Source organism: Diorhabda carinulata, chromosome 1, assembly GCF_026250575.1.
Source record: "Diorhabda carinulata isolate Delta chromosome 1, icDioCari1.1, whole genome shotgun sequence".
Lineage (NCBI taxonomy): Eukaryota > Metazoa > Arthropoda > Insecta > Coleoptera > Chrysomelidae > Diorhabda > Diorhabda carinulata.
The window spans coordinates 39,467,187-39,488,626 of NC_079460.1; the positions used below are offsets into that span (position 1 = coordinate 39,467,187).

The 21,440-nt window shown below is 32.7% G+C and overlaps 2 protein-coding genes across 14 annotated transcripts in view; both read left to right on the forward strand.

Moving 5' to 3' along the window:
• Positions 1-170: 170 nt before the first annotated feature.
• On the forward strand, positions 171-14,455 carry LOC130892677 (sushi, von Willebrand factor type A, EGF and pentraxin domain-containing protein 1). 13 transcript variants are annotated; one of them, XM_057798221.1, is made up of 24 exons: positions 173-548; positions 3,054-3,238; positions 3,289-3,391; positions 3,525-3,704; positions 3,822-4,013; positions 4,207-4,383; positions 4,508-4,705; positions 4,767-4,946; positions 5,005-5,206; positions 5,316-5,485; positions 5,538-5,742; positions 5,800-6,056; positions 6,111-6,473; positions 8,168-8,398; positions 9,841-9,990; positions 10,547-10,703; positions 10,845-10,993; positions 11,064-11,246; positions 11,345-11,591; positions 11,648-11,799; positions 12,466-12,639; positions 12,694-12,873; positions 13,060-13,230; positions 13,285-14,455. In XM_057798221.1, exons 1-24 carry the CDS (start codon positions 494-496, stop codon positions 13,506-13,508), a joined length of 4,485 nt encoding a protein of 1,494 aa, XP_057654204.1. In that variant the 5' UTR covers positions 173-493; the 3' UTR covers positions 13,509-14,455. The 13 variants fall into 13 exon arrangements, with proteins under 13 accessions (XP_057654276.1, XP_057654204.1, XP_057654222.1 ...); XM_057798202.1 differs by having other exon boundaries at positions 174-548; positions 10,821-10,993; XM_057798231.1 differs by having other exon boundaries at positions 174-548; positions 4,523-4,705.
• A 1,791-nt stretch (positions 14,456-16,246) lies between these two features.
• Positions 16,247-21,440, forward strand: part of LOC130898229 (rhophilin-2) — a 48,718-nt gene continuing 43,524 nt past the window's right edge. Inside the window, exon 1 of the mRNA XM_057807343.1 lies at positions 16,247-16,698. Coding sequence (XP_057663326.1) covers positions 16,609-16,698 — 90 coding nt within the window. The 5' untranslated portion in view covers positions 16,247-16,608. The remainder of the gene's footprint in view (positions 16,699-21,440) is intronic.

Below are 21,440 nucleotides of genomic sequence, written 5' to 3' on the forward strand. Positions count from 1 at the left end.
CATCTATAGTCTTTCCATAATATTATGACTAATAGAAGGGAATATGTAGGCCTCTGAGAGCTACTACACATATCATAATATTGTATAAAAACTATAATCAGAAAAAAATTTGATGACAATGTTCTTTATATCATTATAATATTCATATTCACCGTTGATTAATTGATTAATCTTTTTGATTTTGCTGTTAAATTGAATGCGTCTGGATGCATCGCGACGCCGCTGGAGGTTGCAGCGTGACGCCGTCGCTATCGCCTGGATAGCTGGCGCTCCAAAAATGTGTAATTACATTTCAGTGAGATGCTGTGAGTGAATCAGACAAAAATATTTTATCTCATAGTCGTCTTCCAATTGGTTATGAATTTTGATCGGAAAGTGTAATTGTCATAAAATATCTACACAGTTACAAACAAAATACAAAATACACAATTCAAGTTATGTGAAAAAAGTTTAGTTTATATTTATGAAAAACTAAGTGAGACGATATGAAAATATGAGGAAGTATACCTGGTGCCTTGTGATTTTTTTTGCTTTTTCTATTTATGATGGTAATATTTTTAGTAATACAATAATCTTTGTTGATATTTTATTATTATCAAGTAACTATCAGATGAGATATATCACGAACAGCTTCGGCCAAAACTTCTTGAAATAAGTGAACTGATAGTTTTTATTTACTTACAGTATTGGTCTTATATTAAAAAAAAAACCGGTAACAATTTTTTGAAGAAATAAATTGTCACTACGTACAGAATGATTAATCAAGGCAGTATTTTTGAGACTGTATATCCTATATCTATCTAAAAAAATCATTTTTTTGTACCAAATATAACCCAATTAAGGATAGTAAACAATAAATATGACATCAAACATTTTTATTTTCATTTTATGTAATTTTAATAAACCTCAGCTGATTCTCAGAAACAAATAATAATAATACTTGTGATGTTTCTATTTAAATCTAGAGGGCATTACATAACATCTAGTTTCTATTTATGATTATCGTTATCAATGCATACGCCTGCTGGTCCACACTGTATGTTTTGAGAGAAATTATGGAGCTGAGATTTTTTATTTTAGTAGTAGTAGTATTTTAAACGTAGAAAAAAAGTTTTAGTGACATATATAATAAATATAATTGGAGTAATTTCGGTTTTGTTCATTTTTAGTCAATTATATATTTTCTATTTGGCTCGATGACCGTTTGCCATATTTCTTTCACCTGCATGATTCCGCGCTCATAAAATTTCTGGTCCTTATCAACATAAAATGAACCAGGTGCGATTGATGGTCATCGTTATTTGTACAAGTTTGACCGTTCAAAGAATTCTGCAAACTTCGAGATAAATTGTAATCATATGATAACAGATCAGGGCAGTATGGGGGATGTGGCATCACTTCCCAGCTAAGTTTCAATAGTTTCCCACAAGTTGCCACTAAACCTTTCCCGTTTGAAAATTCAGGCCATTTTTATTTGATTGCTTCATCCAGTTTTATCAATTGTTGACAAGAAACATCAGAATTGATCGTTTGGTTCCGTGGAAGCAGCCAAAAAAACACAACACCTTTGCAATCCTACCAAATTGACAGAATGAGCTTTTTTGTTATTTTTCAGCTTTCGATGTGGTTTGTGCTGATTCATACTGTTTGCTCCATGATCGTTTTCGAAATGTGTTACTTTACAGGACCCATTTTTCATCACCAGTGATGATTCTTTTCAAGAAAGGACCGATTCCATTTCGTTTAAGGTGTATACCTCAAATGTTAATTTTTTTGGAATTTGTTCAATTCGTGAGGTACCCAAATATCGAGCTTCTTAACTAGCCTAAGACATTTTCAGTATTTTTAAATTGTTGTGACCGATACATGTGACGATCCTCTTCAATTATGACTTTGATTTGGCCATCATCAACTTCAGTAGGCCGATCAGAACATTGCTCATCTTTGAGCAAAAAATCAGAATTTTTTATACCAATTCTGACACGTGCGCTCTGTTAAACAATCACCACCATAAACTTCACATATATTTTTGTGAGCAGCAGTAGCTTTCTTTCCTTTACGGAACTAAAAAAGTAAAATATGACGAAAATGTTCGTTTCTGCACTTTATTTTAAATTTACCCCTCAACTCATGCACTACTTGCAACTAAAGTATCACGTGACAAACGGCAAAGTATAGCACTAACATAAGTTTTTCGAAAAATAAAGCAACGCTCTCTATCAGTAAAAAGGGAAAGTACTTAGTTGCCAACCTATTGAAACTTTTAGTATGTGTAGACGGGGTCACTAGGAGATTAACTCCGAGTTTGTGGGGTCGGAATCCTTGTCCCGTGGCCGCAATATTAGTAATAGGGTTGTAAATGCCTTTATCATTATTTTCATTTCATCTTTGAAATTACCAATGAGACTAAAATTTTTATAGACATAAATTGTAGCAAATCGCTTTGTCTAAACTAAAATTTACATTCTTGCTTCATAACTTTTTATTTTTGCATTTTATCACCGAAATAAAAGAGGTATATTTTATTCGGAGCATTTTTACGTACATTTTGCAGTATTTTTTTATTGTATGCATTTGTGGAAGCTTGAGAACGCTCCAAAGTTGATGCGGCGCGAAAGTACTCATTAAAATCAGGTAAAAAGCAAAACAAGCCATGTCCACCACCTTTTTTTAAGATAGCGGCCGTGGGACAAGGGTTGCGACCCCGCACCCTCTGAGTTAAGGTCCTAGTGACCGCCCTACACATCCTAAAAGTTTCATCGCGTCTTCAGAAAAACGCAAGGTAAGATCTTGATTTTTTAACATTTCACTGGACTAAGAGTAAATGTTTTTTTTTTTTCACAATCTTGTTACTTTCTTCTTCTATCAGAACATATTTTCAATAGTTATTTTTTTGTAATTGAATTCCTCTAATAACTCTAATAACTCCCGACCAAATCATAAAAAGTCTTGATTTGCTTATAAAGTCTTCTTAGTATAAATCAAACCTAAAAATTACCTGGGTCTAACCCAATTCACGTATTGTGAGCACTGATGTTGATATTTTTTTCCAGTGACTTCGTATAGGGAACGCCGCAATGTATCTGTAGCAAGTACAACTCCTGCTACCGACGAAGACGATGATGATTGGGATGAACAGGAATCATCAGAAATAGATGATGATGGAAAAGTATACAAAAATCCCAGAAATTCACCGTCCACTTTATGCCCAAGAGATGAAGAACAAGCTACCTTACTTGTAAGTCTCCCCATATTCACTTCGATCACACACACAATCTTTGTTTCCAGGGTCAAAAATGCCTAAGAAAATGTTCGTCCGACGAAGACTGCAAAAGTAAGAAGAAAAAGTGCCTTTGTGATGGATCTTGTGGCTTGTCCTGTATAAAACCTGGTGAGTTTTCGAAGCAAACTTAAAAAAAAAGCATTATATTTATTATTTCTAAAATTCTCTTTTTCTATTGATTAATTTGGTTATTTCCATTCTATATTATCTTTAGCAATACATTATTTTTGATAATTTTCAGATCGAGAATGTCCTGAACCTGAACAGATAGCCTATGGAACAGTAACGGCGAGCGGAAAATTATTTGGAGCACGAGCTACTTATACTTGTCAACACGGATATCATGTTGTAGGACTACAAAGTCGAACTTGTCAAGCTAACGGTCAGTGGGCTGGAAGTTCACCAGCCTGCAAACAAAATAGTAACTATACAATTAATTACTTAATTATTTTCACATATCTGTATGATTATTACTATCAACTGTTTTTTATACCGTTATTTTATTTTTATAATAATACCAAGTATTATTTTATTTTAGTCTATTGTTTGTCACCTCCAACAATAGATCATGCCAGACATAACGCCCCAGCCGAACAGGCTACCTTCGACTTGGATTCAACTTTGCAGTACTATTGTCATACTGGATATGTTACGAATGGATTTCCAAGGGCTAAATGTTTAGCTATAGATGGTCAAGCTTCTTGGTACGGACCTGATATAGCGTGCGAACGTAAGTCAATACCTGGTGTATACATATTATTCAAAGTAAGGAAATAAATTTTTCTCAAAAACATATTTTAAATTTAACAATGAAAACGTAAATGATTGGAAATGTTCCTGTCCTTATTTCTTATACAGATGGATTGTGATGATTCCTATAAAACAATTTGCCCTATTAATAGATTCGAATGTTGTTTTCTTAGCTAGATCTTGTGGAGCTCCAACAGATATCTCTCACGGTTGGCATGCAGGTGAATGTTACACATATGGATGTAGAATAACATACCATTGTGCAGAAGGGTACGAACTTGTTGGTAAAAATGAACGTTACTGTCAAGCGGACGGTGCGTGGAATCCAAAGGAACTTCCTACATGTGTTCGTAAGTATTACAGCAACTTTCTATTTAATCATCATTTTGTTTACGTTATTATTTCAACTGTTTTGCAATGTATGATACTAGTAAGTATTTTCTCAAAATATTATAACGAAAAATCATTTTATTGGCCGTTGTTGTATAGTCGTTACAGCAGTCCAGTGTCCTCCGCCTGATAATCCAAGACATGGTAAGGCTATTTACACTTCTTGCAGTTATAATTCCGTCGTAAGTTATGAGTGCAAATACGGATATACCCTAGTTGGTGAAAGCACTAGAAGATGTGGTGCCGATAAGAAATGGTCTGGTAGTCAACCAGTATGTAAAGGTGAGCTCTTCAAGGAAATTTGAAAATAAACTAGATCCCAATATGGATGTTTTTATTTTAGAAATTAACTGCGGTCATCCTGGAAGGTTATGGAATGGATGGTTGGAAAACATTGAAGCGGGAACAGGTCTTGGAGCTTCTATTATATTCAGATGTCACGATGGTATGCTTCTCGAAGGAAATTCTTCAACAGTATGTCAAATAGAAGGAAAATGGAGGTACCCTCTACCCAAATGTTTAGGTAAATCTTTCATAATAATGCTCTTTTACATAATATATATACAGTTTTTCGTTTTCAGCCCCTTGTGTAGTACCACACGTTACTCAAGGTAGTGTTATCTTAATAGGAAAAAATGAAACAGCTTTAACATCTACAGTTGTTCAACATGGTGAAGCTTTATCAGTTGATTGCGATCCACATTATGAGTTCCTGGCTAGTTTGTCTCCAGTTACGTGTAACAACGGTACCTGGACATCTATGCCTAAATGCGATCCTGCTAGGTAGTTCATAGTATCACCATTCAGTATTATTATTAACTTTTGCACTAAAAGAAATTTAGAAAAACAGTATGTCTCATAAAAACTTTATAATTCAAATAAAATATTTTAGGTGTAAGCGTTTGCCTAGCGTTCCAAGAAACGGAATGGTTATTGCTCCCAAAATGGAACATGGCATGAAAGCAAGATTCAAGTGTAAAGATGGCTTTGAACTGAAGGGTGATGATCTAATGGAATGTTCTTTTGGTAACTGGACAGGAGAACTTCCAAAGTGTGAAGAAGGTATTAGTCAAATATGATGATAACAATAGTACTTAAAATAAGAATTTTTTAGTATACTGTCCATATCCGGGAAACGTACAAAATGGCAAAATTTTACTGGTTGGAAATATGGGATTATATGATTACCGCCCATACGTTCGAAAAGTCACAAATAATAAACAAATTATGTACGATTGTGATAAGGGGTACGTTTTAGCTGAAGGTCCACCTGGAGCTACTTGTATCGGAGGACATTGGAGTCCAAAAGAATTACCATTGTAAGCAATTCAATATTACATATCTAGAGCTTTCAAATGATGAATTTTTTTTGACAGATGCCTCTTAGGTCAACATCCTAGGATACGCTGGAACAGAAGGAAACGATCTGCAATAATGGAAAAATACAAAAGAGCATTTATAAGAAATTATAAGCTAATTTATGAGAAAAGAGATAAGAGATATGTTCACAATTATCTTCATTTGGCTGAAGAGCGAGTTAACAGAAGTCTACCAGCTAGAAAATCTTTATCAGAAAGAATAACTGGAGCTTTCCGCCAACTAAGTAAAATAAGAAGGAAGCGAGCTCTTAAAGGTACGCAATTGCTGTAATCGAATTTTTTTCATTTTTATTTTTTGCCTTAAATAGGAGGCAGTGGTAGTAGAGCCTTAGGTACTAGTCACAGAGGCTCAAGCTCAAGTCTGAATCTTCGCCGAGGTAACAAAAAGAATCCATATGAAGAGGAAGAAGATGACAAACCGATAAACCAAGTTGTCGAACCTAAGAAACCGAAACAGCCGAAAAACAAAGGACCTTGCAAACCGTTATCTACAGAACCTTACGTTAATGTCGAAGTTGTGAAACACGGTAAAGATCCTAACGTTACTTTTAGCGCTGGAACTGTGGTTAAAATGGCGTGCGGAAAAGGATATGGATTAAATATGCCGGAAAATAAAACCGCAAAATGTGTTAGGGGAAAATGGAGACCTACCCAACCAATGTGTTTGATATGTAAGTAGATATTTGTGTGGAAACTTACGCCCATAGTTTTATATGATCTCAGAGTTTTGCAGCAACATATTCACTTCTAACCTTTGATACATTCACATTTGATATTTTGAATATTTACCACCAGATCATATATTAAATTAACGATTTAGTTATCAGCAATTGAAATATAATTTAACATTTAGTTTTCCAATTATTTTCGTTCTAGATATACATATGTGAGAAAACGTTGGCCACTAGCAAGATTCTTGTTTAATTACTTTATTACTGATTTAAGTGTGTTATCGTGACGCAAATGGCACTTTGTCGTATTATTTTTTGAGGTGGGCATATGCTTTTTATTCACTTGGTATCCTAGAATCTCTGTAGCTACGTCGGTTGAGGCTGATAGTTATTTAAGATGACGCAACAAATGTTAATATGGAGTGTAATCAAAAATTACAATGAATTATTTTTCTAAATAAAAAGTAAAAAAGTTACGTTTGAATTAGTATGGTTGATAACCAAGTACAGTATACTTGGTTATCAATGCACTAATCCCATTATTAAATTTCATAAAATAACAATATTTTGGTTATTATTAAATAGATATATTATTGCTTAATCGACAATTCTGAAATCTAGATATTTTTATTATTAAATCAAAGAATGTTCAGTGTTAAAGTAAGTGCATCTCAAAAATAGAAAATGAAATCTTACCTTTGTTAAATATTTCTTTATGTAACCATATTTCAAGCAGGTGGCTCAATCTGCATACAGGGTGCGCCACGACAAGCTATCTGTATATTGGATACTACCCAATGATTATTATAATATTTCTAGTTTACTATAAAGTCAATTGAAGGATTATGAGTCGTAATTTAATTATTTTCTCGTCAAGTCGCAGCAACAGAAGACGTTTTTTACAATTATTTTCAAGAATTCGAAGAATGAATTAGATTTATTGTTGTACTTCATCAATATAAAACTTTATACTTGAATTTTCATGTTTTTCCAAAAAATTGCTCACCTCAACTTCCCTCTTCCTTCAGAAGCCAATTCTGTTGTAAAATTTTTAAGTGGATCAGGTGAAGTAAATAATAAACTCGTGAAAACTGAATACTTTAATTAAAACTCGTAACTCGAACGTTTACAAGAAAAGAAAATAACCGACTGACTCTAGTAAAAATACGATACACTTTTTAGACCTCTTTAAACAAGAACAGAGCGTCATTCTTGTCGTTAGCAAAACATACACATAAACGAAAAACTAAACAGTAGATATAAAAACGGTCGAAAAACGTATCGATTACAAAAAACTCGTATTCAGCCTAAATGCTGACACGGTTAGTCAGTGATGCTTTTAAACACTTCAATAAATTCTAGTTTTTTTTTCGAATGGTTGGATACAAGAACATTTTTGGAATAATATAAAAATAACCCAACCAAGTGAACAAACTACCTTGTAATGTATTTAAATCCAGAGTCACGTATTTTAAAAGTATAAACATAGACCTTTGTACGTCTATAATTTGTCATTTTCAAATTAATTACATTAGAGAATTTACAAGCAAAACATTTTTCAACTGACTTTAGTTACACTCTATAAATAGGTTATGATATATATGACGACTTTACATGTATGAAAATTGTTTCCAAGATACAGATAGTTTTAGTATACTTTATGTTTCTCCCCTTCTTTAAGTAACTTCTTTCAGTACCATGTTTCGTTCCTGTAACCCCATACGGTATTTATAAACTATCTAAATCTGATCAACCTTCCAACGTATCCATTAACTATGATCAACCTCTGAACGAAACGGTTGACATACAAAATGGACAAGTGGTTGAATTCTCTTGCGAAGAAGGGTACCAAATACTAGGTCCTAGCAACTTGAGATGTTGGCACGGAGACTGGGCAGTTACCAGTTTTCCCGAATGTACACCAGGTACGCATAGAAGTTTCAGGTGATGAGCAGTTTTTCGACGCTTTTGGCTTTTTGCATCTTGCCTAGTTTGCATTTAACAAACACCAAGGGATTACTAGTTATATAATAAATAACTGATTGAAATTTTATTTGAAAGTATATATTAATTGATATTTTCGAAATATTAGAAATAAATCAATCGAGTTCAAGTTTAGGTTTTTAAATTATGCCCCAGAAGAATCACAGTTAATAGATTTTTCTGCTTGCCGTTAATATTGCATACTGTGAATATGTAGTTATATATACAAATCAATTTTTCTAATTCAAGAGACAGTAATCTATCAAAAATAAGTTAAAATATCAATGAATCCAAATCGCTGTTCGGGTATGTAATGGTTTTTTCGAAAATCGAAAAATACCCTGAAAAACTTGTATACTCACACAATTTAAACATCATGAGGAGCTTGGAAGGTCCATTAAAAATTTTGTTGAAATTCTTCAAAAACATTTTTTCTTTGGTTTAAACTCTGTGAGAAACAACGTTTTTTAGATAGATGCACTTTTAAAAAACTACTTCTCATATTGATACTCAAAATATCCATCAACATCAAATTTCACCCAACGTATTCGAAGCACTTGTTCATATGTAATTTATTTAATGAAAACTTGCAAAAAATACTAATTTAAAAAACACTCTAGAGGTCCAAATAAAATTTGTTCGTTAATTTTGGGCGTAAAGAATTAATTTGGGAACGAGTAATATACCAACCATTCAAGATCCTCGCACATTAAATGATGTGTTGAGGGGTTACATTTAACTGTTTTTTTACAAACCCCTCCCATACAAACTAGTTTTTACTGGTCAAAACTAGAGTTAATTACATTTTTTATTGGGCAGTGAAAACTAGTATTAACTGAAAGAAAAAATTAGTACTACCTAGGTCTGTATACGGAGATATTTCTACCATTGGATGGAGTCCCATATACGCAGTGCTACTTAAAAATCATCCACTCGTCCAGGACAAGATTTCGTAAAATGCTCCTGCAAAAAATCTTTTTTTTTAATCGCTGTTTCTGCAAAAAAAAATAATAATCAATGTAATTCCAAACGCTACGAAAGTTTCAGCAACTCTAACTTTAGAACGATAATTTTTTTTCCGGAAACACTGCTTCTCAATAGTAGAATTCCCTACTGAAAACTAGGTTCAACTGATGATTCAATTAAATGAGTAAAAAACACATATAATTAGTAAATTCTAGTATAATTATTTCACAATATGAATTCTTGCTGTTATTACAATGGCAAGACAATTTAATTAGAGTTTGCCAAATTTTTGCAGGTTTTCCAAAATACCTAACATGGAATGTTTATACTAGCGTTAATATCTAACAAAAATTAGAAATTTTACTTTTATAACAAATGTATGTATATATATAAATTCTATTCGAAAATATTCATTTAGCTCCTTGCCAACTTCCAAAAATACCACACGGCCAATACACTTCTGGGTACAGAGCAGGTCTAACTATAGCCAATGGTTCAAGTGTAGCATATAATTGCAATCATAATGATGGCCAACAACCTGCTACTCAGCATATTCAATGTCTTTTGGGTAAGTTTAGATGTACTATACATTCTAGTACAGATCCCCAAATTGTTTCGTGTTACTTACCATGTTTTCCGGTTTTGGGGAGCGTAGCTACTAATCCATATGACAAAATTCGAATGCATTTTGACGACTATCTGTACTAGGAAGTAGAGGAAAAAGTAAAAATAAAGAAACACATTGATTTTTACATATTTATTGGTCATAGGTGAAAGAGGATGAACCCCTAGTACTTTGTTAATACATTACACCGTTTATTTGTTTTCCCAGAAGCAAAGGCATTTTACTATTTAATTTCTGAAGAATTTTACAAATACAATCTCTTCTACTTGCGTACAAAGTTTATTTCTCCTAACATCCAAGGGAGGTATAATTGTTTATTAATTTATGATTGCAATCTATAAAACTAAAATTATATTGGGGATAATGAATTGGGGCAGTAATATGTAATCTATCATATATTTATCCAGATATTTTTAGATGGTATGTTTCAATTATAAGTGTTATCATTTAATAGATAAATCGCCTTTGGTATATATATTTTAGAAAGGTTATTTTTTAGGTGAGCTCGAACCAAAAATACCCAACTGCAGCCCAGGTCCTGGTGGAAGCAAAGTAGAGACTCAATATTTGGGTGGTAGTGATATTGTAAAAGGAGGAGAGATAACCGTTATCCAATATGGTAACTCCGGAGGAAACGCTTGTGGTCCGCCAGCTAAGTAAATACTTAACTTATTAAATCATACTTTATTTTATATTTATATGTTTCGAATACATTTATTCAGTATATCTTCAGTTACTACACATTTTTATTATCTAAGAACATTATATTATAGAGTTCGTGGTTCCTTAATATATAGAAATGGACAGCCGATCGTTGAGGACGATAACAACTTCCCCGACGGTAGCGAAGTTACTTTCAACTGCATAGAAAGCATCATGGGTGAGAAAACGACATGGAAAATAATTTGTGAAGACGGGAGTTGGATAGGGAGATCTCTTAATTGTGGTTAGTAAAAAGAATACGTTACCACAAGGTTTAACAACGTGTGATTTTGATATTTTTTATAATGATGCAGATGCTGATGATGTAGTCGGTGCACAGATTCCGAGTAACAACAGCACTTGCATTTTTAGAAATCAGGAACCTAATGTTATATCGTTTTTTAATGATCAACAAATACGCGAGGATGTAGTTGAATTTCCAGCTGGAGCAGTACTTATTAGTCGCTGCATTGACATAGGAAAATTCGCGATGATAGGTATATAACTAGATTTTATGTATTTAATTATGTTATGGGTTATTCAATATTTCATTTGTTCTATATACGTCTCTAGAGATATAAGATCATTTTGTTAGGTCCAAATAAAAGGAGATGCATGGGAGGAGAATGGGATGGAGTTAAACCAGCCTGCTTCGGTTTAAATCAAGCTAATGATTACTCGATGGAAAAACCACCAACAATTCTATTTAGGCATCAATTGGGCCCGATAGCGCAATCTAACGAAGGCAAACTAATTGTTTACCCAGGTACAATTCTTCATATGGAATGTTTGTGGATAAGAAGATTCGGTAATCCTAAATGGACAGTTAGTCACGATTATAGGTAGGAAATTAATATTGAAATTTTCTTCTCATTGTGAGAACTAATTCTATTTCTAGGAAATATCCGGAAGGATGGTCGACGGATCCTGGCAGAGATTCTCAATTGGAATACAGACTCTCTATTTTCCACGCCTCTAAAGACGATTCTGGTTTATTTACATGCGTCACGCCAGCAAGATATACGCATTCCGTTGAAATTGAAGTGAAAGGTATACATCGAATGAACAATTGAAAATTTGTTTATATGTTTATGCAATCGTGAATAAAACAGCCATAACAATTGTCCACACCCAATCATGCAGTAATCAAGAAAGTCCATAATGTGGGGTGTCTGTAGTTTCCAGAGATCTTCGTCTCCTATTTTATACGCTCCCAGGTGTAGTGCTCTGGAGTGGACGTAGATAGAGGTTTTGTTCTCAGTGCAATAAAATTTGCACGCCGCATTATCTGCTAAGTCTAGCGTCTTCACGTCTCCATTGAAGCGACATTGCTCCGATAGGACTTCTGTTGGTATTCGTAGATTGTTTTTACTTAGGTTGATACATTCAGCAGATCTTCTCTAGTTATAATTTCCCAGGAAGGGTGGTTTGACGGAAGAGTAAAAGAAAAAGTTACATAATCTCCTTATCCGTTTCACCTTCACCTTTACCCAGTTCAATTTTCTGCGAATTATCAAAAAAATAACGTTTTTCTCTTCCGTTACATTTTTATTTGTCAGAAATCGCTTTCCACTTAGCAATTTTTTCAAGTTTCGGAATTGAAAGTATTCAAAGGGAGAGCGGGAGGTGTACATAACGGATGAGGAAAGAAATCGTATATCTTGATAGACGGGTATCAAATAATTACAATATCATTTAAAAACTATACATTTTCAGCAATTCATTGTCCAGTTGTACCACAGAGAAGAGGATTAACCGTTAACACTCAGAGCACAAAGATGAATACTAAACTGAAATTTTCATGCATTAACGGAAACGCTTTGATTGGAGCTCCAGAAGTTGTTTGTCTTCCTTCTGGAAACTGGAGCGCCCCTTTTCCAATTTGTGAAAGTTAGTATTCCCTCAAATAAATATTATATTAGGTTAGCTTACAAAAAATTGTAGGTATAGAATGTGGTGAGGTTGGAGTAGTGCTTAGTGAACATTTGAAAGTACTAGTTGTATCTAGAGAAGTAGGAGGGAGAGCTATTTTCAGTTGTGAACCCGGTTTTGGTCTTAGAGGTTCTTCTGAGACTATTTGCCAATCTAGTGGCGATTGGGCGACCCCATTTCCTACTTGCGAAGGTCAGTCTTTCAAAATTTCTCTCAACTAGATGTAAAAGAGTAACCAGATACGAGTTGCATTAAATCTTCGTAATAATTTGAATGGGCTTAGAAAATATATCTCCCTCCTATCTGGTTTTCTCTAGTGAAAAATGCAAATAAATACTAGAGAAGGTCTTTTAAAGAATAATTAATAATTATTTTTAGAAGTACATTGTGATAATCCCAATGCTCCAGAAAATGGTTACATTCAAGGTAGCGGTCCATATAAAGCTGGAGATGTTGTTCAAATTAATTGCAATCCAGATTATATGATGGAAGGTCAACCTATTATTGCTTGCCAAGAGAATTCTAGATGGTCTGGAAAGATGCCGAAATGTGCGTTATTTTCTTTTGTCTGATATATATTTCAATGTTGTTAATTTATTTTAGGTGTGCAAGCTTGTTCGTATCCTGGTACTACAATAAGCGGTAGAATGTCCTCTGTTAAATTCTTCTACAAAATTGGAGAAAACATAACTTTTACTTGTGAAGAGGGTCTCCAACTTAAAGGTGCTGCTATGTTAAAATGTTTGAAAAATGGAAAATGGTCAAATACTATCCCGACGTGTCTTCCTGAAAATTCTGATACACCTAAACAAATTTCCGTATTATAGAAAATCGTTTAAATTATAGCCGGGGCGATTGTCGCTTTGAAGTTTCTAAAATATGATAATATTGATTGAAATGGTTGGTTAATTTGGTTAAAAATTAATGGGAATTGTAATAAGCGGTATTGAAATGCTATGAAGTCTTAAAAAAATTATCTTCAGGTAGAAAAACCATTGGTAAATTGATAAATCTGTAGTCTACGTTTTATTATAAGAGTATTTTAGAAAATCATAGTCAGATCAGGACTTAGAGACCCTGGGCCCCTAGGCACTTGACATTTATGTACTCCTACCATTTTATTTTAGTAACGAACAAAACATATAATTTTTTATCGTCTTTAGTAAACATCTGAGCAGTTTATATGGCTATAGATAACAAAGTTATTCTATAAAATTATATACTATGCAAAAGAACGAATGATCTCATCATAGTCAATTGACTCTATGCGTATTACACCTATGTTTCGACTTTTTTAGTTACCAGTTTGACCCTAGGCTCTAAACAGATGTCCAAAAAGCGTTTTGTCTATTATTATTTATATAGATTCATTTATATCATTTATTGATTCGTTTTGGCAAAATGTTACTTAGTTTTTATATTGTATAAACCAGATTCAAACACATACAATAAACTCTGCAAGCATTAAGAAATTATTGGCGCTGTAAACGGTCATCTCAGCATTGTTTTCAATTAAACCGGGCAAAAATATCTACATATAGATACACTTAAAGTGTCAAATGAATTATAGTTTTCATATATCTCTAGAAATTGTTACTATATTAGATAAATATACTAATAACGCACAATAGGAAAAATTATCATACCTAGACCTGTTGTAAAATCTCTTTAAAAACCGTTTTCGATATGTGAGTATATTGAAATATTAATGTACAATTATATTATACATTATTCTATCATAGATGTGAGAAATTAATAAATACATACATTTTAATTTAGTTTTAATACACTGCCTAGTCCCCCTATAGTTGCTCCAAATCATTTAAATAATAGAAAAGTAGCAGAATAAAGAAAATAAAAAAAAGAAGTGTGAAGCTATCGTTAAATTAATTAAACTAATAATACCAAATAGACAGGATGAGTAATCAGTGTTTATCGGGTTATCAAACGGTGACATTTTGCAATAATTTTCTCATCAATTACGGCTACCATCTAGAATTATTTCCAGCCGTACAGAAGGTGCCAGGAGTAGTTGAACAAATCAAGCCTACGAATTTTTGAATATTTGATCACATTTCTGAATTTCACATGAAAAAGGTTTTGCCTTTCTTGAGATATTCCATATTTTGCTTAAACGAATAGCTGGCCTGGAAGTGTGATTCCGAGAAATCAATTTAATTTAGACAAGTGATGTTTACAACAGTGATTTAGGACTCCCTGAACAATCAACCGTAATATTTTTTGTTCCATCATTTCATAATAGAGTGTTTAATCTTCAAGGTCACTTTGACCAACATTATTTACTCTATTACTTCAAATGGAACACCATGGGTATTTTCAATAGACTCTTAGTTTTCTATCATAGTGCATAAGGATCTATCTCTTTCTCTAACTGTTCTGATGTTATCAATACTTTATTAGAAATAATGTATTTTCCTCATAAGTAATGTTTCAACAAGACGCCTTATATCAATTTTAGACATTAGGTTCACTTGAAATACTAAAAACTAATAAGGAAAAATAAATTAAAACAGTAGGTCTAACTTTGGTGCACTACGATCACGTACCTAACAATTGCTGTTGGAACATTTTACACAGGAAGGTAGAAAATTTTTCACTGGACCAATCTCTTTCATCTCCACTACTGACTTAATTATCTGTCTCCATCTTAAACATATTTTACAACTTGATAAAGGTTGTACGATACACGATCTAAAATATGTGATGAAATGCGCAGATCCGTATCATCCAAAATTTATTCAAAAAATTGGTACAGAACAAGCTCGATTTGTTGCTGGAACATAAGACTTTCTAATTTTTTTTATATCACGCATGATCAAGTAGTTATAGACAGTCTGCTGAAACAAACTGTACTCGTTGGTTTTCACTTGTGGTAAGTAAAAATTGACCAGAGTCAAGTGATTACGATTATTAGTACGCTTGCCAAGTACATAGTCTCTATTTGCAGACACGTTCTGACTAAATGCACAAATAATTGGTTTTTACTGCGACTATCCGTAGTTTTCAAGACCTAGCACAATTGTACAGTTGTGTTTTTTTTAATGGAAATGGATTGGACAAATGACATTGTGTTGGAGTTTCTTGATTTTTATGAGAATGAGCAATCGGTCATTCATGGATGGCTAAACATAAAGAGCATATTTGTAAATTGTGTGAGCGCTCTGATTGCTTTCGCAAAGCATGTAAACTTGCTAAGTATAAAACTAATTGTTTAGGTATTTGCCAAGTACAAAGTATATGAGTCGCTTTAGCCCGACTTTAGGTGTTTAATGCAGCGAAATTTATTATCATTAACTAAAAAATAAAAGTACAAATAATATTTGAAACAATTCAGCTGATTGTCGTGAGTTTGAATTGCCTGTAGCAGGGTATAAGCGGGATTTTATATTCTTGGCCTGATATCCCTTCATGCTTCATGGAATGTTATTCAAGTTTCCATTATGCTTTTTACATAGCATCCTGTATACAGTGTATTGCGAAATTCAATATTCAATTATCTAGCGGGATCTCACGAAACAAAAATCGATCATGTACACTGTACCCCGCATGTTATGACTAATCATGGGAATCGTAGGTGGCCGTGCATTTGCATCTAAAGGTAAAGCGGTAGCGTTATTGTTTTGTTTACCTGCGCGTCGTGCCCCGCGCACTCCATAACAACCATCCGCTATTGGAAATATCATAGAGATAACCTCAAAATGCTCACCTGAAAAGGTACAAACTTTATTGTTTCGTTTACGGTCTGTGAGCGGAGGCGTGCGTGTAATTTTAAACAAATTTAAAGTTTGTTTCAAGCGTCTGATACCAATCGTATTATTTAATTTTAGCGTTTTTGTGATGTTTAAATTAGTTTGAAAAGTGGATTTCGTGATTTTATTTTCGTTTGTTAAGTGAAAATGTGACATAATGTGTGATATTAAAAAGAAAACGGATTGCGATGGAAATGTGAGAGTTATTGATGAACTTGACGATTTACCAAAGAGACCTTTTATACGGGTAATATTAACTTAATATTCTATACGAGATTATTGGTTGCCACAAAAAAATATTTATTAATATATATTTAGAAACGCAAAGTCCACTTCAGACTCGATAACGCGTTTTTTTCTTCTTACAACCCACTGATACCGCTCATAATTTCACGGTCATTTCTGTTTATCGTTCACATGAATAAATTTGCGATAGTTATATATAATTTTTTATTTATTTCATATAAAAAACGAGGTATGGTGCTAAGATATCGGCTTAAGTTAAAATGCCGTATACAATCAACACAATCAAGTTCTTTTAAAAAAAAAACACGAGGTTTCTATTTTTTTTATTATTGAAAAGTAATGAATTCATATAAAATTTAAATAAATAACGAAAAATAGACTAAACCATATATTCATACTAAAAACAAGTGAAAATCACTGGGTTTCTCCTAATTTGAATATACAACTTCTCCATTTATAACACAGATTCATTGCTAATTCAGTCAGGTACCCACAATAAAATCATAAATAATAAATAGAACATTGCAAGTTCTAAAAATAGTTATTAAATTAAAGTTAGTTGCAATATGAAACCATAATAACTAGAAGTAATCCTTTGAGTTTTTCCAACAGGATTACGGGTGAAGTGTTACCCTTCAAGCGAACTCGAAAAGGATGTCCCACTGTTTGTCACTATTCAGTGCAGGTGTAATAAATCATCAGATTAGTAAATTCCATTAATGGACCAAAATTTGTTTTCAAGTTATGGAGAAATTAAAAATGTTCATCTAGCTTTCCTCTTATATCTGAATTTTAACATTATGAAAGTATGCCATGTTCGAGACTCAAAGGCATTTGATAATTCTGACGGTTTGATGAACTGTCAGTGTACAGTGAACAGTAACTGAACTTTTAATTTCGAATTTATGTGATTGTTAGTGTTGCAAAATACCAGATACTTATTCAAATTTAGAATATGCGAATATGGTGTTCGTTTATGGTTTCTGTAATGGAAATGCTACAGCTGCTGCTGAAGAATATCGTCAACGTTTTCCACACCAATGATATCCTGATGAAAACGTATTTATTAGAGTTTTTAACAAATTGTGCGAGACTGGTAAGCTTCCCAGTGCTAACATATCATCCGAACGCGCTACTCGACAAGGTTTGGTAGAAGTAAAAAATATTCTGCATCTAGTAGAAGAAGATGCAGCCACCAGCTCACGTAGAATTGCCACTCAATTGGGAATTCCACAAAAAAGGGTGATAAACACTCGTAACTATCGTGTATGGTTGGCCGAAAATCCCCCTTCCCAGCACGATGGAGCTCGTCAGGTCAAGCAACATATAGACGAACGTTTTCCAGGGCGTTGGGTTGGTCGTGGAGGTCTCATTAATTGGCCTCCAAGATCTCCAGACCTCACAACACTAGATTTTTGTTTATGGGGTTGGATGAGAAATGAAGTCTATAAAATGAAAGTGGACACACGGGATGCACTAATTGGACGAATTGAGACTACTGCAGTCCATATTAAAGAAGAATTAAAAATGAATTAATTGGGAGAGCAACAAACGCTCTTCGTAGACGAAGCAGAAAATGTTTAGAAGTCAATGGCGGAATTTTTGAACATTCATTGAAAGAACGCTATGATTGAGAAAAATTTTTATGCTATAATTTGTTTATTTGTTAATATGCTATAACTCACCCGTATATAAAATCAAAAATAATATAAGAATAGAATGGTATACAAAATCAATTTTGCCCTCAAGATATTTAAATGAGTATTAGCTTGGTTGGTAGAGCTATCGAACTAAGTTAAGATGAAAAGTTAATGAGCAAGAAAAAAACGTATGAAGAGATAATAATTATCCCGAAAAAGTGATGAATTACACTTTCAAGACAACGATTAATCAATTAACAAACAAAAGAAATCTTGAACATTAAAATTTAAAACGTTTAATCTTACATTTTCTCAGTCATTGTCATATCATTTAAGTAAATAGTAAATTTGAAGTCATAATATATTATGCAAATAACGTAAATGACTAGTCTAAAATCTAAAGCACCAAACATTTTCTGTAAGAGGGTCCTTATAATAATTGTGATGAAGAAGATGAAGATGAAGATGAAGAAATAGCAACAACATACAATTAACTGTGCATAAAAAGCGTTAAGTACAAATATTAATAGAAGAGAATTTTTATGTTATAAAAATGAGACATCTACCAATAATCAAAAAAGAACTAAATAATTTGAGCATAAATTTCAATATAACTAGTAACAACGTTAATCTTTAGTCCTGCATTTTTATATACGGAAATTTTCATTTTGCCAATTAAATACATAGAATTTTTATATGGTTGGAATAGAACGTATTCTAATGTTAAAGTAACAGATGATGGATATAAATTTAATACTCCATACTAATTGTTAGAACATAATATATTATCAGATTAATTTTTAAAACAACCAGTCCATAAACGAGACTTTTCTGTTGAATAAATAATAGAATATAGAAAAAAAACCTGTAAAAAGTGTAAAAATAACAAGTCTTATCCAAATGCTAAACATTTTTTCAGCAACTCCAAGTTGTATAATTACCTACTAATGATAATACTTGATGCTAAAGGCATTTATAGAAATAGCACCGATAACGTATGACGTTAAGTAATGCCTAAACAGTTTGTTCGATTCGTAACACACTAGTGATATCAAAATTGAACGATCAGCACGATCATTATGTGAAATTTGGTTTGCAACATTTGAATCGACAGCTGAACGTGAAAGTTGAACGTTTTTCATCCTAAAAATATAAATATATTCAACTGATTCCGAATAACCAAAATATAGCGATGAATTCGCATATTAAAATATCTGAGGTTGAATTTTGATATACGATTAGATTAGTTTTATTGATTTGTCTTGAATGTCTAGATTTGATATGAATGGAGATAAGATTTTTGAATACACAAACGTAATTAAAACCATCCGAATGAATCATGGGTACACTAAATACCTGGATAATGATAACATCGATGATATCATTGATACCTTAAAAACGAATTAACTAAAAAATAAGAGGAAAGACAACGTCACGGTTATAAAACTAATAAGCTTTGTTCTATTAGATGATTTATGGAAACCTTCGCCGAAATGATGAAATCAAAACAATACTTTAGAAAAACCGTAATCAATTCTCTGGAAACTTATTAATTATGCAAAGGTGTCCTATGTAGAATGAGATAATGAAATGAATTAGAATGTTCATTAGAACGCCTTATTATGACCTTAAGTTATCCAGAGAAGTTGTAGTTTCAAGAAAACTAACTATGATTTTTGTCAAATTCAACTTTTGAATTTCAAAATTTGTTACTTGAGCAAATAGTGACAACAAAGGGAATTGTTTTGGATAATGATCTATTATGCGTTTATAGAATGGATTCCATGTCCTTGGATGTGCTTCATTTCTCAATCATATCCTTCAATGGGGTTATTCTAGTTTGGGTACATTGAAAACTCAAAGATTATCTTACATAAGCCTACGAAGACGATACTTTGGTTATCGAAACGCGCATAAGACAGTGTAATTATCAGTGTTGGTGTAGTGATAGTGTCAACAATGTGTTCGGTATAAAGCAAAGATTAATATTTTCTTTTAATTCAACGATTTCTACGAATCCCTCATATGCATATTTTCGAATTAATTGTTGACTACACGGTTCGGAATATCTGGAACTTCTTACTCTTTCCATTGAAATACTATAAAGAGGACATTTAACAATCTCTATATTTTCAAAAGATATCTATTTTTGGATGAACTCTGCTCTGCAATATCCCATTTTTCTGTCCGTCATATATCAAATGAGCTAGATGCTCTTTAAACCGGATATTAACAGACTTCTTAGTTTGTCCAACATATTTCCCGTCATAATCATTACTGCTAGTTATATAAATGACGCACTTTTTCATATCCAGTATTTTTTCCTTAATTAAATTGAAAAAATAAAATTAAATACTTTCATCCATTATTTCGATAACAGAAAGTAGTACAGGAAAACACAGTTAGCATTTATATATGTTGAAAACAAACGAAAAATATAATCTTACCTAATCTACGAAATTTCTTATAACAAACCACGTGCATGCATTTTTTTAATCGAAATTTTCGTACTTTCAGGCACGTGTTTTACCTCTGACATTTTTCCACATTCCTTAATAACACTAGAAAAGCAATCAGTAAGTTAAATGGTAAAATACGAGGTCATTAAAATGCAATAATTCTTTCTATCAGTCGAGAAATATTCTAAAGCCATCGGAATTTTGTTGTTTCGAGGACAATATTTATTACCAATTCAGATAGTAGGTTATAATTTCCATATAGGCATTTCGACTTGGTACAACACCGAAGTACACATAAAATCAGCGGTAGAAGGTCACAAGAAATAGTTGCTATTCGTTTACGATAGGTATGTCTCTGATGATCGCTACGCATTATGAAATACACCTGATGAGTAGTTTGTTCATAGTCAAATGTATAAAATAATGTATTATGAGTGGGGAGTAACATTTTGTGTTGATTCCGTGTATTTCATTCAATAGTTGACAGTAGAATACCTTCTAATACCTTCTAATCTCCTAAAAGAGCATTAGTTATATTCAAAAGTCATTTTGACAAAATGAATCTATAGGATATGTCATGACACTGAATTAATCGAAGAAACTTGAAGATTTCTTCTTAAATTAACAGAGTATAGCATAAAATT